The following is a 12906-nucleotide window of genomic DNA, read 5'->3' as shown; positions in this document are numbered from 1 at the left end:
GGAGAATAGAATCGAATAGAATATTTCAGTTGGAAGGGACCTACAATGATCATCTAGTCCAACTGCCTGACCGATACAGGGCTGACCAAAAGTTAAAGCATGTTGTTAAGGGCATTGCCCAAATGCCTCTTAAACACTGACAGGCATGGGGCATCCGCCACCTCTTTAGGAAGCCTGTTCCAGTGTTGACCACCCTCTTGGTAAAGAAATGCTTCCTAATGTCCAGTTTAAACCTCTCCTGGCACAGCTTTGAACCATTCCCACACATCCTATCACTGGATCCCATCGAGAAGAGATCAGCACCTCCTTCTCCACTTCCCTTCCTGGGGTGGGCTCCTTTCAGAGAGCTGTAGAAGACAAGTCTGCCAGTTTTTAACTGTATGTGAGGGGGAATGGAGTTTAAAATCTGTCTGAAAATATTGACTCTATCCAGATACTAAACACTGTGCTTTTTTCCCTTCAGCAAATCATATAGGGGAAACCATTCCTAAACAACAGTTTTTGAACACACTTTTCTTCTCTTGGAATATTAATGTTAGGCAGCACAAATCCTGAATTTTCCTTTCATGCACATGTTTTTTCGTGCACAATGTTTTAAGTTTTCATTATTTGAAAAAATAATTAAAGTGTTCATGTCGAAATGCTAGAATGCAAAAGTCATTGACACAAAATATTCATTGACATTTTAATTTAGTATTACTTTGTTCTAGCTCCCTCAGTGAATTGGAAGACTGTCTTCAGCCAAATAAGGCAGTACTGTATACTTGGGCGGACCCAGCAGGATCTAGAAAATTGAAATGGAAATGTGGAAATAGAACTGAGGAAATTACCCCAAAAGAGGTGCATTTATTATCTAAATCTCTTTTTAATGCTGTCTAATTTATTATCCTGTTCATCAGTGTATGTATGAAATTCTGTATGTAATGAGTATGATCTGCAATCTCATATGAGGGTCAAACACATAAAAGTAATGGTATTTGCTGGAGCTTGTGCTAATAAGCATTGTCTTCAGAGCAAAAGCATGTGTTTATGTGAGAGACTGCTGTAAAACGTCATAATTAAAAATTTCATTATTTTTCTGTACCTTTAAAAAATGTCTTCTATCGTTGTTCATGTTGCTAAGACTTCTGCATTTGCTTGTGGAGTAGAACAATGAATAGAGTTGTAAAAACTTTTCCTCTCTTGTTCGTAGGACAAAATGGAAATACTCAGCCTGGATAGTAGAAAAGCGGTCTATTTAGTGTCATTTTTTGAAGGTTTGCAGCGTATTGTCCTGATCACTGAAGATGAGAATGTATTTAAATTGACATATGAAAGTGTAAAGGCAGAACTAGCAGAACAAGAAATTATTCTGTCTTTGCAAGATGTTGGAATTTCGTTGGTTAATAATTATACAAAGCAAGAGGTGTCCTATATTGGAATTACAAGGTAACTTATTTTCTATGCAGCAGTCTAAAATGTTTAACTTCAGGTATTTTCACTCACTGAATTTCATTTTGGGGTGCGATGGAAGACGAAAAATAACTCTGGATAAGAGTATTTAGAACTAAATCATTATGTTTTCCTGTTGTAAAGAAAAATGTTTTCACTCTGTTTTACATTAATGCATATGCTTGCTGTATTTGGCAAACTTCCCAATACATTGAACAGAAGTATTTCCTGTAGTTTGGGGAGCGATACTAGAGTTTTAATAAGTAAGGTCTGTGGGTGGTTTGTGTCAGTGGATTTTTCTGTCTTTGTTACAGAAACAAATTGCTGAATTCTGTGTTGAAAATTCTGATGCAGTAGCAGCTTGTAGTTCTTTTTAGTTTTGATTGAGAAATTATGGTGACTCCAAGGCTCTAATACTTTAGGTTTTCTACTACAACATTTCAGAGGGAAGCAGAAAAGAAACTATGTAATGCTTAAGGAACATGTGCTGTCATATATTCAAACAGGGGCTTTTTAGAATGCTCAAGGGACACTTGTATATCATTGCCATAATCCACACACTTCCTTGTATTCGTCACAATTATGTTGCTAGAGTGACTTTTTTTTCTCTTGACTAAGTCTTTGCACCGCACTGCAAAACAAACAAGCAAAAACTTGACAAGCAAAAACTTGACGTACACATATACTTCACGTATTCATATCTGTCATTCACAGAGAAAATCCCAACGCTTACCCTGACCTGAGGAACTGAGCTCTGATAACTATGTAGACAGTGAACACACTCCAGTAAAAGTGGCAGCTAATTGCCTAGATTCAAAGTAGTGCTGAGATTTCACTGAGTCAGTGTTTTTTGCAAGCAGTCATCCATAGTCAGGTAGTCTAGCAGTGTTTATAGTTGGTGTTGTTTTCTTGTTAAACCCTGAGTGGATGTCAAACTCCTGAAAGCTCTTTCTGAGGATAAGAGATTATTCCTCCAGTATGGTGAAGAAAGCCTTATTATGCAGAATGTTCCCATTTGTGAATGTCCTATTATAAAAAGAACGGAAAAGGCAGCTTGTATCTAATTTGATGCAGAAACATGTTTCACCACGCCAGTTCTGCGATCACAGCACGTTTGAGAGAGGGGCAAAAAAAAGAAAAAAAAAAAAAAAGAGAGGAAAAAAGGGAAAACTCCCAGCAATTTCAAGGTACTAGTCTATTTTATAGCTGTTGTTTTGCCCTTTAGCTTTTTTTCTGGTGGTTCTGCCATGGATTTGTCTGAACACAGACACAGATGTACCTAAAAGGGATTGGATTAGGGGGCTGTGTCTGGAAAGCTATGTATTTGTGGACCATAGAGTAACTTGTGGAAAGAAGAAATACCTTCCATCTGTGTGATAGTGTTGGTTTGTGCCCTATCATGTGCCTTCAGTTTGACTGTAAGGTGAAATCAGATACGAGAGCTTCTCACAGAAGCAGTGTAAGTAAGCAGAAAAGAGTCCAGTGCTCTTTAAGGATGATTAATTATTTTGTTGTTTTATTAATAATAAAAGTAAGAGACAAAAGAAAAGAACTGATTTCAGGATACCATTTTAAAAGAAAAAAAACCCCAAACCAAACAAAAACAAAAACCCCCGCCATAAGTTCGGTAGAGGAAACATGTAAACCAAAATCATTGTCTGTTGATTTAAACCAACAGAGTGAAGAAACTAGCTATCAAAAATAAGAGGCAGTTCAGGAGGCATTTCGTCTTGACTTGAAGTTCTCAATTTCTAGTAAATTCAGCTATGCCAAAATACATGCAGGTGTATATGCAGAAAACTACATTGAGATTGTAGAATAATGGATGGTAGTACTGTTGAAACTGAGCTTCCTGATTAAGTATCCTTACATACCCATCTTCATCAAAGTGGGAAGTTATACAGACTTGCTGTTAACTTTTCTTTTTTGTATTATATTGGAGAGACTGGCTTCCACTTAGTACCAAGAAGGCAGTAGGTGATTTGGGTCACTTTTACTTACTACAGTAGTACTTTATGATGTGGTTTCTCATACTGTAGTTACAACCTAATAAAAGCCATACTATGGTAGGTAGAACTTGTTTTAAAAGAGCTAATCCTTCTCTCTTGGTGCTTTGTTTTGTTTTCAAAGTTCTGATGTAGTTTGGGAGACAAAACCCAAGAAGAAGTCAAGATGGAGACCAATGAGTGTTAAGCAGACTGATAAATTAGAGCAAGAATTCAAAGATTACAGTGAGCTAACTCCTTCAGAAAATAAGATTATTGAGTTGGAATCAAATGTTTTGGTAATACTCATAGTTCTCTAATTGTATTGTTTACATGTATACACAGGAAAAAGATAATGTATCAATTTTGCTATCTTTGAAGAAACTTCCAGTGAAAATTGAGATGATTGATTTACCTAATCCATTTGAAAACCCTTCTTTATCTCTGTCTAGAGCAATATCTTTGGAAAAAAAAAAAAATCCGTAGATGTTTGAAAGCTTGCTCTAGGCTTTTTGTTGTTAGCTTCGAACTTTGAAATTGAAGTGTAACATTTTTGCAGGTCATGGGACTAAATATGCATAAAGCTATAATAAAGAAGCTTTGCATTTGGTTCATTTGTTATACCAGGGAGGTGGGCAGGGTGTTAATTTGGGGTTGGTTGGTTTGTTTGTTTTAGCACAAAATTGTATTTTTCAGGTGCCTTATTGTGGGATAATTCAACTGTGTCATTCAACTACATACGTCTGAAAAAATAATTCCAGAAATTATTCTGGAATGCAGAAGCACTTTATGCTCCAAATGCTGCTGTTCTTGTCTGTAAATAAGTTCTAGATAACTAATTACAATTGTGTTGTAGGTAAATGAACGTGGTATAGGTAAATGAGCCAATTTTTATCTTAGTCATAGACCGTTATATTATACCACTCTGCCTTTCCTCTAGAAAGCCATGTATTAAACACTAGTAATCCCCCAAATAATGCAATATTTTGTAGTTTTACTTAAATTTATGACAAAATTTGATTGTTTTAAGTAAAGTTATGACATCTGACTTAAAAACTGCAAAATTTTTACTGCCAAGCTATCTTTACAATGTTAATGAACAGTGTAAATTTCAAAGTATATTATAAAAAGCAGTCTTTTGAAACACATAACATACCAAAATTTCTTTAATAATATAATAGGTGTGTTTAACTCCTAATGGAATGAACATGAAAATTCAACAACCAAATGAGATTCCTATCAGAAGGAATTATCTGCCAGCTTTAAAAGTGGAATACAGTTCATCTGCACATCAGAAGTCTTTCAGAATTCAAATTTACAGGATACAGGTGAGTCGTCAAAAAACAGTGAGTTATTTATTAGGAAAAAGCAACTTTTGTGGAAACTTGGATTTATTTTTAGAACTGTTTGGATTTGTCATGTATTGAATTTAATTGTACTTTCATCCTAATTGGCTTTTACATCAGTGCTTCTCAGTCTTTGGAAATACTAGTTGAATGCTTCTGGAAAAAAAACCCAGACAACTATGATTGTTCAGGAAAAACACCATTCATCTTTGATGCTTTTTCTTGTGGCTTTTCTTTACAACCAACAGAAAAATAGGTACAATTTGTTGTCTTGCATATGTTCAAATTTTTAAAGACAAATCCTTTGCAAAAATTCCATGGACCATTTATTACCATCAACTTGGAGAAGCTTTTCTAGACTATTTGAACTGGATTATTTAATTTTGAAAATAGAGATATTTTGACCACAATAGTGGCTTTTTTTCTGCTTTTGAATTAGTGGAATGCTACAGGTAATGTTCATAATTGTTGTGTTTGCCCTGCTTTTAAAATATTTCACTATTGAAAAGCTAATGTGCTGCACCTTGTCCTGTCCTTACCCCTATTAGATACAAAACCAGATTCCTGGAGCCATATTTCCCTTTGTGTTCTATCCTATTAAACCTCCAAAGTCCATCACCTTGGATTCAGGTTTGTTGTTCTAGTTTAACGTAATCCTTAATTATGAAATGACAGGATAACTTGCTTGTACTGAAGTTAACAATGTCACTTTTATCAGATGAAGTCTGTATAAGCTTACTGACTACAGATAACACAAGTACTAATGTTAGAGATAGGGAAGCAGTTTTCTCTACAAAGGTGAAATACAGAAAACCATTTAAACAGTTAAAAGTCAGAAGAAAACAAAATTTTTTTCGTCCATTGATATTGTACCTTTTGAGTGCTTCTTTTTGGCACACTAATTCAGTGCTCTTGGAGAGTGTAACATGAAAGTTAGATTTAGATCAAGCTTAAAACGGGCTTTTGGCAGTTGCATTCAGACCACAACTAAAACTTAATGCTGACTAATAGAGGAGAAGAGTTGCCTGCTGAAAATAAAAAAAGATCAGATTGTTGCCTATCTTGATGGTAGTGAATCTGTTGCACTGTTTCTGTATTACTTGCATTTGGAGTTCTGGAGCAGTGAGGTTTCACTTTTCATCTTTAGTCATTTGATTTTTCCCTACTGCTCCAAATAAATTATTTATCTTAATCATGTTTAATTTTTTTTCTTTGCTTGCATGCAACAGATGACCTAGTGACCTATCTGAAATAATCTTAACTAATAAGAAATGTGTGCCAGTGCCAGTCTAAACTCAAAATTGCTATGTGAGGCACCATTTATAAGCTCTGCAGATGGCAAATTATATTTTGCCTTTTTTCTATGTAGCCTTCCAACTTCTCCATTGTTTGGAGCATAGAGCTCAATGTCAGTATACTATGTGATGAACTGCAGTCTTCCATTAACTCGTTCGAGGCAAAGCCACTTGAAAGACCTGTGTAATCTCAGGAGGGATTCTGGACTGAGACAAAGAATACTGCTTGTAATTTTGTCCAAAAGCTAATAAGGTGTCAGGTGTTTGTTCTATGATCAATTTCAAGCTAACGTGCATAAATCTGCAGAATTCTTTTTTTATTTAGTTTATATTTTTGTATCAGTCATTGTAAAATCTTATTCCATGACTAAGGAAATTATATAAGTCTAAGATTTTATCAATATTAATTTGCTTTTAATTAAAAGTGGTACATTTTCAGAGATCAGTGAAATAGAATTTTGATGTTTCATTTCATCCTTATCTTCCTATTCCTTTCTGTTCCTGCTCTTTTCCCTGACTTAGTTGTTTGCCAGTCATATCTGTTATGTAATCCTACTTCACAGGATTGAGAAAATCCTGAACATATATGACATTTTCATATTAAAAATATAAAGGTATGTATATCATACAAAAATCTGTGCTGATCTCTTTTTATTTTGCAACTTCATAGCACCAAAACCATTTACTGATGTCAGTATTGTTATGAGAACCGCAGGACATTCACAAATATCTCATATTAAGTAAGTATTTTGACATGTACAGTCTCTTTTGCTCTTGACTATATTTAATCAAGCTTTAAACTTAAAATTATTATGGGGCAAACATAATGCAAGATAACTTCACACCAACTCATTCACAGAAAGATCGGAGTACTTAAAGAGAGATGAAAGCTCAGCCCCCTTTATTATCCACATAATTGCAGAGTAAAGCAGAGATTTTTAAGTGTCTTTTTAAGGCAGATTTTTAGTATTTTTTAATTTAGAAAAAACTCTATGCTTAACAGTGCTACATAGAGTGTTAAATGCCGCTACTTGATTAAAATAGTTCTGGTTACAGGAAATGTGTTTATCTTACACCACTATGGGAAACTTCTTTTCACCAGTAATGGTGAATCCCTCAAAAAAAAAAAAAAAAAAAAAAAAAAAAGGTACCTGAAGTCAATACATAAGTGGCCTAACTACCCTAGATTAAGTTTTACATGTTACATTTTTTTGTAAAACACCTTAATAATTGTTTTTTGTTTCATGTGTAGGTATTTTAAGGTCTTGATTCAAGAGATGGATCTCAGATTAGATCTTGGATTCCTGTATGCACTGGTTGAATTCTTTACACAGACTGATGTGCCGAGTGACCAAGAGGTAGAAACCTTTTGTTTTTTAAAGTTAAATAGATTTGAAGTTTGTAATTATTCAACTTGTATTTAAAAAAAGAAAAAACAACTTGGTCTTCTGTGTCCATAACGCTGGTTAATTGCTGTGTCTGGGACTAATATGAAGCTGTGAGGTTTTTAAGAGTTACTGTTGCCTGAGGCAAACAGTAAACTCTTTCCTTTATCCTCATCTTGCATGTTATGCAAAGAAGGGTTCAAAACCACCTGAAAAGAATGAAACTAATGTTATTGTAGACTCTTTGGTCTAACTAATGCCTGAGGGATCAGTTAATTAAGAACCCAAGACAGGAAGGAAGTGAAAATAATACTCCCCTCCTCAACATGGCTTATTTTAAAAAAAAAAAACAAAACAAAAACAAACTAGGAAAATCTTGGCCAGGAAATCACTGAAACTTATCTGCCCATGAAAGCAAGAGAATGTAAAAGGAGTGGAGAGAGAGGTTGATTAGAAAGTGAAAGTGTCTTCAGTAATTGTATGCAAAGTTATAAAATTGGAAGATGATGTAGTTGACATGTTGATACTAAGTGGAGAGGGGAGGGCAGTGGGAGGGAATTGAATTACTGGACAGGGAGAAGGAGAGGGGTTTGTGCTTAAGAACAGTAGAAATAAAATAAAATATTATTATATGAAGTGCAAGGTAGTCTGCTTGGGAAATAATAATGAAAACTTCAGATACAACCATAAAACAACAGAGGAGCCAGAGTTTCTTGGATTTGCCAGAGAAAACCAAAAAAGGTGATAAGCTGTACGGATACAATGCAGTTCTGATGTATATTGGGCATGCTGTTCTTGTTAAAAGTATTGAAATTTGAATGTCAGTACACAATGAAATGATAATAAATTATTTAGCAGAAAGTCTATCAGTTTTGTCTGTATCTCAAAAATGCTGCTAGTGAAAAATGAACCCAAAATACTTGCATAAAAGAGCTGCCTGGATGAGTGGAGCAAAAAGGTCCTTTTTGATGGGCCATTAAAAAGTATTGTCTTACTGTGGCAAGTGAAAGGTATGACAGAAAGGCAACTTACTTTGCTTTTATTTCCCCATATCTACACATCAGAGATTAAAAAAAGCATTACTGCTCAGGGATTATACTAAAATAAGGAGAAAAGATTAAAAAGCTGCTCCAGTGTAAATATAAATTGAAAATTAGAAGGAAGTGTGGGACAGCAAGACAATTGATTTCTGGAATAACATTTCAAGAAAGATAGGAATCTTGTTACAATTTTGTAAGGTTACAGCAGAATAAATTCATGTAAGAATTGTCTGCTATGGGTTATAGTTTAGTAGATATTTTCATCTAAGTAAGTTTGCTACTCTTGCATGGTATAATGTATTAAATATACGCTTAGTTTCCTACTTTCGTTTCTTAAGCATACAGAGTTCTTTGCTTTGAATTTTTAAAAGAAGATTCTGATTTTGGTGGGTTCTTTGTAGCTTGTTTTCTGGCCTGTTACAAAGGAAAAATAAATGTACTGTCCAGTTCACAGAACACTTATGTGGTTACCTTGAGTTTGGGGTCATCAGGCATGAAGATCTTGTTGATTCTTCCTAGTCCTGTCTTTCTTTCCTGTTGCTGTGATTTTCTATGTGGGAATATGTAGTCTAAACTGGTGGTTCCCAGCAGTGTGCTAGGGCATACAGTCCATTACATCTGTTGATACCAGGTGTACCTGTGAATTCTAGATTGTTACGCTAGTTTGAAAAATTATGTTTATTTTCGATGCATGGTTGTGTAGTGGAAAAAAATACATTGTTGTATTTTATTCTCTCTTTCCCCTCCCAGTGGAAAGATGAATGATTTGAGATCAGCATTGTGAGACGAATCACTGAATCCAGAGATTAGAGGAGGCCCTCTTCTACAATTTCATTTGTAGTGGAATTGAAAGGCATAATTTTAGGATTTGATCCCTACTTAATATTTAGTGCCTTGAATGCTTAGCTTGTTTAAGTAGCTTGGTGGTACCTAGGTCTACTGTTCTGAAAGGACCTCTCACATTATTTTCAGCTACAACTTCATTTTCTTTGACTGGTTAAGTCTTTTCTGACTATAATTTTAGAATTTTTATTATTTAAAAATCTTAAAATGTTTTTTGTACTTGGCCAATTCTTCAAAAACTGTTGTAAAGAAACTCTGTCTTTTGAAGGAGAAAAGAGAAAAGGGCTAGATAGAGGTCTTCTCAGAGTATGTAAAGTCTAGTTTCTATAAGACAGAAAATAGTCTTTAGTCTACTTTTTTGTATTTAAAAACATATGCGCTATATTATGTGTTCAAAAGGGTATATATGTATGCCCTTTGTTTCACCGACGTGAAAATTGTCCAACTTTACTTGAAAATATTTGATATTTGAACTTTCATAAAAATAGATCTTTTTTTTTTTTTTTACTGTTAAATAGATGTATGTTGGATTGTCTTTTTATACATGTTTCCTCCTCTTCATACAGAAAAAGGCAGCAAACAAACTCTAGTTAAAAGTCCTCTAAAATGTTGACTCTTTAAGTAAAAAAGGTCAGGAAAGTGTAAGTAGTATTAGTTAATGTATTGCATCTCAGTGACAAATACATGGTAGTTTTATATACTCTAAATTTTAAAGTAATATTTTTTTGAAAATGCATTCACAGCTAGAACTTTTCAAAAAGGATGTCGAATCTCTTCAAGAAGAACTGATGAGTGTGTCATCAATGGATACATCACAAATCAGCTTGTATGAATACTTTCATATCTCTCCAATTAAGGTATACCTTTTTCACAGTACAGCTTGTGTTTGCTTTCTAGCTGAAGAGATGCAGTATACTCCTGCAGTATGTTAGGCACTGGAAATGAGGAAACATAGAGGTGATCAAAAATAAAATAAAAATGTCCTGGAAAAGTGCTTTCATTGTAACCACTAACTTATATGGGGTTTACATTAGCATTTATTAAATATTTATATTAAAAGTTCATTATTTTGTTTCTATCCATTACTTCCTTCATATACAGTAATTCTTTCTATTATTTAAGAGATCCTTGCAAAATGCTATAGTTTGTGTGCAGACAGTGTGTTGTGGGTTGAGGAATGAGGTAATTTCTAAAAAACATACGCAGCCAGCATTACTACCCAAATCTAACTCATGCATTTTTAGCTTACTGGTCTTCATTTTTTGATTATTTGTGTAACTGATATTGTTAAAGCTGTGATGGTACTTTATAGGCTCTATAACAGTTCTTAATAAGAGAATCTCCCCTCCATCCCATGGGAAATAGATCAAAGAACAGTTCGAGTTTCACCTCTTTACAGTATCTGATGAGATGTTAGAAATGGTCTGCTATTAGAACAGGTTATTCCAGGAAATGCTTGACTAGCTTTATGTAAACAGCTTAGCCTAACTCATCCCATGTATATTTAGCAGCTGTTTCAGTGTATCTTCATTTAGATGTTCATTGGTATGTCTCCAGTTGTTTCATTAAAAAAGCTGCTCAGAATTTGACAAAAGTAAAATGCCCTTTACATGTTAAGATAACAAAGTAAACAAAAGCTTTTTTTTTTTTTTTTTTTTTTAAGTACTTTGTCATATTTGACGAGAAAAATTACATGGCCAAGTTAGGATGAAATAAATGGGCTTCAAGTTCTAATAAAAGATTAATTTTAACAGTTATGAAGTCACTATAGAGCTGTGAATTAAGTGACGATGATTCTGCAAGATGAGCTATGTATCTTTGAAATGAGCTATAGATAAGCTCTGTTATACCATAAATTAATGAATGACACATAGTGGTGTCTTCAGAGAATCGGAAACAGGTATAACTTATTCTCGTCTGATTTTGCAAACTGCTGAACACACTTCTGCCATTTGAGCAATTTTCCTGAATGTTTTTCTATTTTGAGACTGTCACCTTAATTTCTGTGAAACAAATACTCACGTCTTCACAGGTGGGGTTTTTCTTGTATACATGTAACAGTGTTTATTTAGCACCTGTAAAACTTGTGTTAATAATAATTTGTTTTCAAGGCTTTTGCTTCTCATTCTTGCTTGGACACCATGCTATGTTATCATTTTCAGTTTGCTTTGATTTTGGGTATTTGTTGTTTTTGAAACAAGCTAATAACCTAAATTATAGCTAAAAGATTCTGGTGACCTTATCTGAAAACATGAGTAAGCAATTTCAAGTTCTTGTTTTCTTAAAGGTAGTTCCAGTTATTCAGTTTGGCTTTAAATGTCAGTGGTTTTTCATCGCCCTACATGGTGTATTTATGTTGTCTGTTATGAAGTCAGTCTGATTTCAGTCAAGATTAGAAATGTCTTATCTCAATTTTTCAATAGTCCAAAAGATTATACATATAGAAATATAGCACTTCCAATAACCAACCATGTTATTTCCTAATCTCATTTTTATTCTTTAGTTACACTTAAGCTTTTCACTCAGTACGGGTGGAGAAGACAGTAACAAAGAAGAAAGAAAGAATGAATTGATACCACTTCAGTCCTTGAATCTCCTGCTGAAGAGTATAGGAGCCACCCTCACAGATGTACAAGATGTTGTCTTTAAGTAGGTTAAAAAATATAGTTGTAAAGATTACTTCCAAAGATTAAACCAATATTACATATGTTGGATTTTATTTTGCTCTGCATAATAAGGACTTTTTCTCTTTTCTTTTTTTTTAGGCTGGCATTCTTTGAACTCTGCTATCATTTCTGTACTACACAACAGCTCCAGTCGGCAGTTGTAAGGCATTATTCAAAACAGGTTAGAATAACTAAATTTCAGTATTTCAGTAAATTTATATTTTGAAAGTGTTATTGTGCACTTGGTTCTATGAAAATCAATAAAATTACTTTCAGCCTTGTATGTTTGTACAAAGGCTAAATACATAAACACATACAAAACAATTACTCATCAGCTGGATTCTATTGCCTTTATTTTGGGGGTGAGTACCATTTCCAAATTATGACTAGAGGAAAAGTGGCACGGATAATAAAACAACTTTCTGGAATGGATAGTGGAAGCAAACACAACGCAGCTCTGACAGAGCAGAATTGGCATCAAAATATTAATGCTTTTTCTTGGACTTAGTAGTATATGAATTATGATCCCTGTTTGGCCTTTGTGTACAGTTAAGGTCCTGTCATCCAGTGGAGAGAATCCAGCAGACTTGCTTTTGCATAAAAGAATTAGCCGTCTTCTATCCATCCTTCATTAATAATAAGGGATTCTTTGGACATACTAATTTAGTGCTCTGTCCATCTTTAAAGGAGAAAAAACCTATACAGGGTTTTCATTGGGAAATGTGTTATCCATTGTTCTCTGACTCTTCCTTTTAATGGAAGGAAAATTTGAAATCTCCTAGGAGATGCTCAGCCTTTTTTAAAATCAAATTACACGTCATACAGATGTAGTTATAACGTTTTGCAGTGACAGTCAACAAAATTTTCTCAGCATATGCAAACGGACCAAATTTTGTCCTGTAGTATGAGAGAAAT

General features: G+C 34.1%; 1 protein-coding gene across 5 annotated transcripts in view; it reads left to right on the top strand.

The window, feature by feature from the left end:
* Positions 1–12906, top strand: part of VPS13A (vacuolar protein sorting 13 homolog A) — a 112024-nt gene that overhangs the window by 77562 nt on the left and 21556 nt on the right. For all 5 annotated transcript variants that reach the window (XM_087742756.1, XM_087742755.1, XM_087742754.1 and 2 more), the window contains 10 exons: positions 711–840; positions 1193–1428; positions 3562–3715; positions 4598–4744; positions 5311–5392; positions 6728–6797; positions 7310–7415; positions 10069–10182; positions 11829–11974; positions 12091–12172. In XM_087742756.1, coding sequence (XP_087598882.1) covers positions 711–840; positions 1193–1428; positions 3562–3715; positions 4598–4744; positions 5311–5392; positions 6728–6797; positions 7310–7415; positions 10069–10182; positions 11829–11974; positions 12091–12172 — 1267 coding nt within the window. The remainder of the gene's footprint in view (positions 1–710; positions 841–1192; positions 1429–3561; positions 3716–4597; positions 4745–5310; positions 5393–6727; positions 6798–7309; positions 7416–10068; positions 10183–11828; positions 11975–12090; positions 12173–12906) is intronic.

Source organism: Nipponia nippon, unplaced genomic scaffold (assembly GCF_047370975.1).
Source record: "Nipponia nippon isolate SJK-2023a ecotype South Korea unplaced genomic scaffold, ASM4737097v1 scaffold_8, whole genome shotgun sequence".
Lineage (NCBI taxonomy): Eukaryota > Metazoa > Chordata > Aves > Pelecaniformes > Threskiornithidae > Nipponia > Nipponia nippon.
This window is presented reverse-complemented; position numbering and strand designations above follow the sequence as displayed.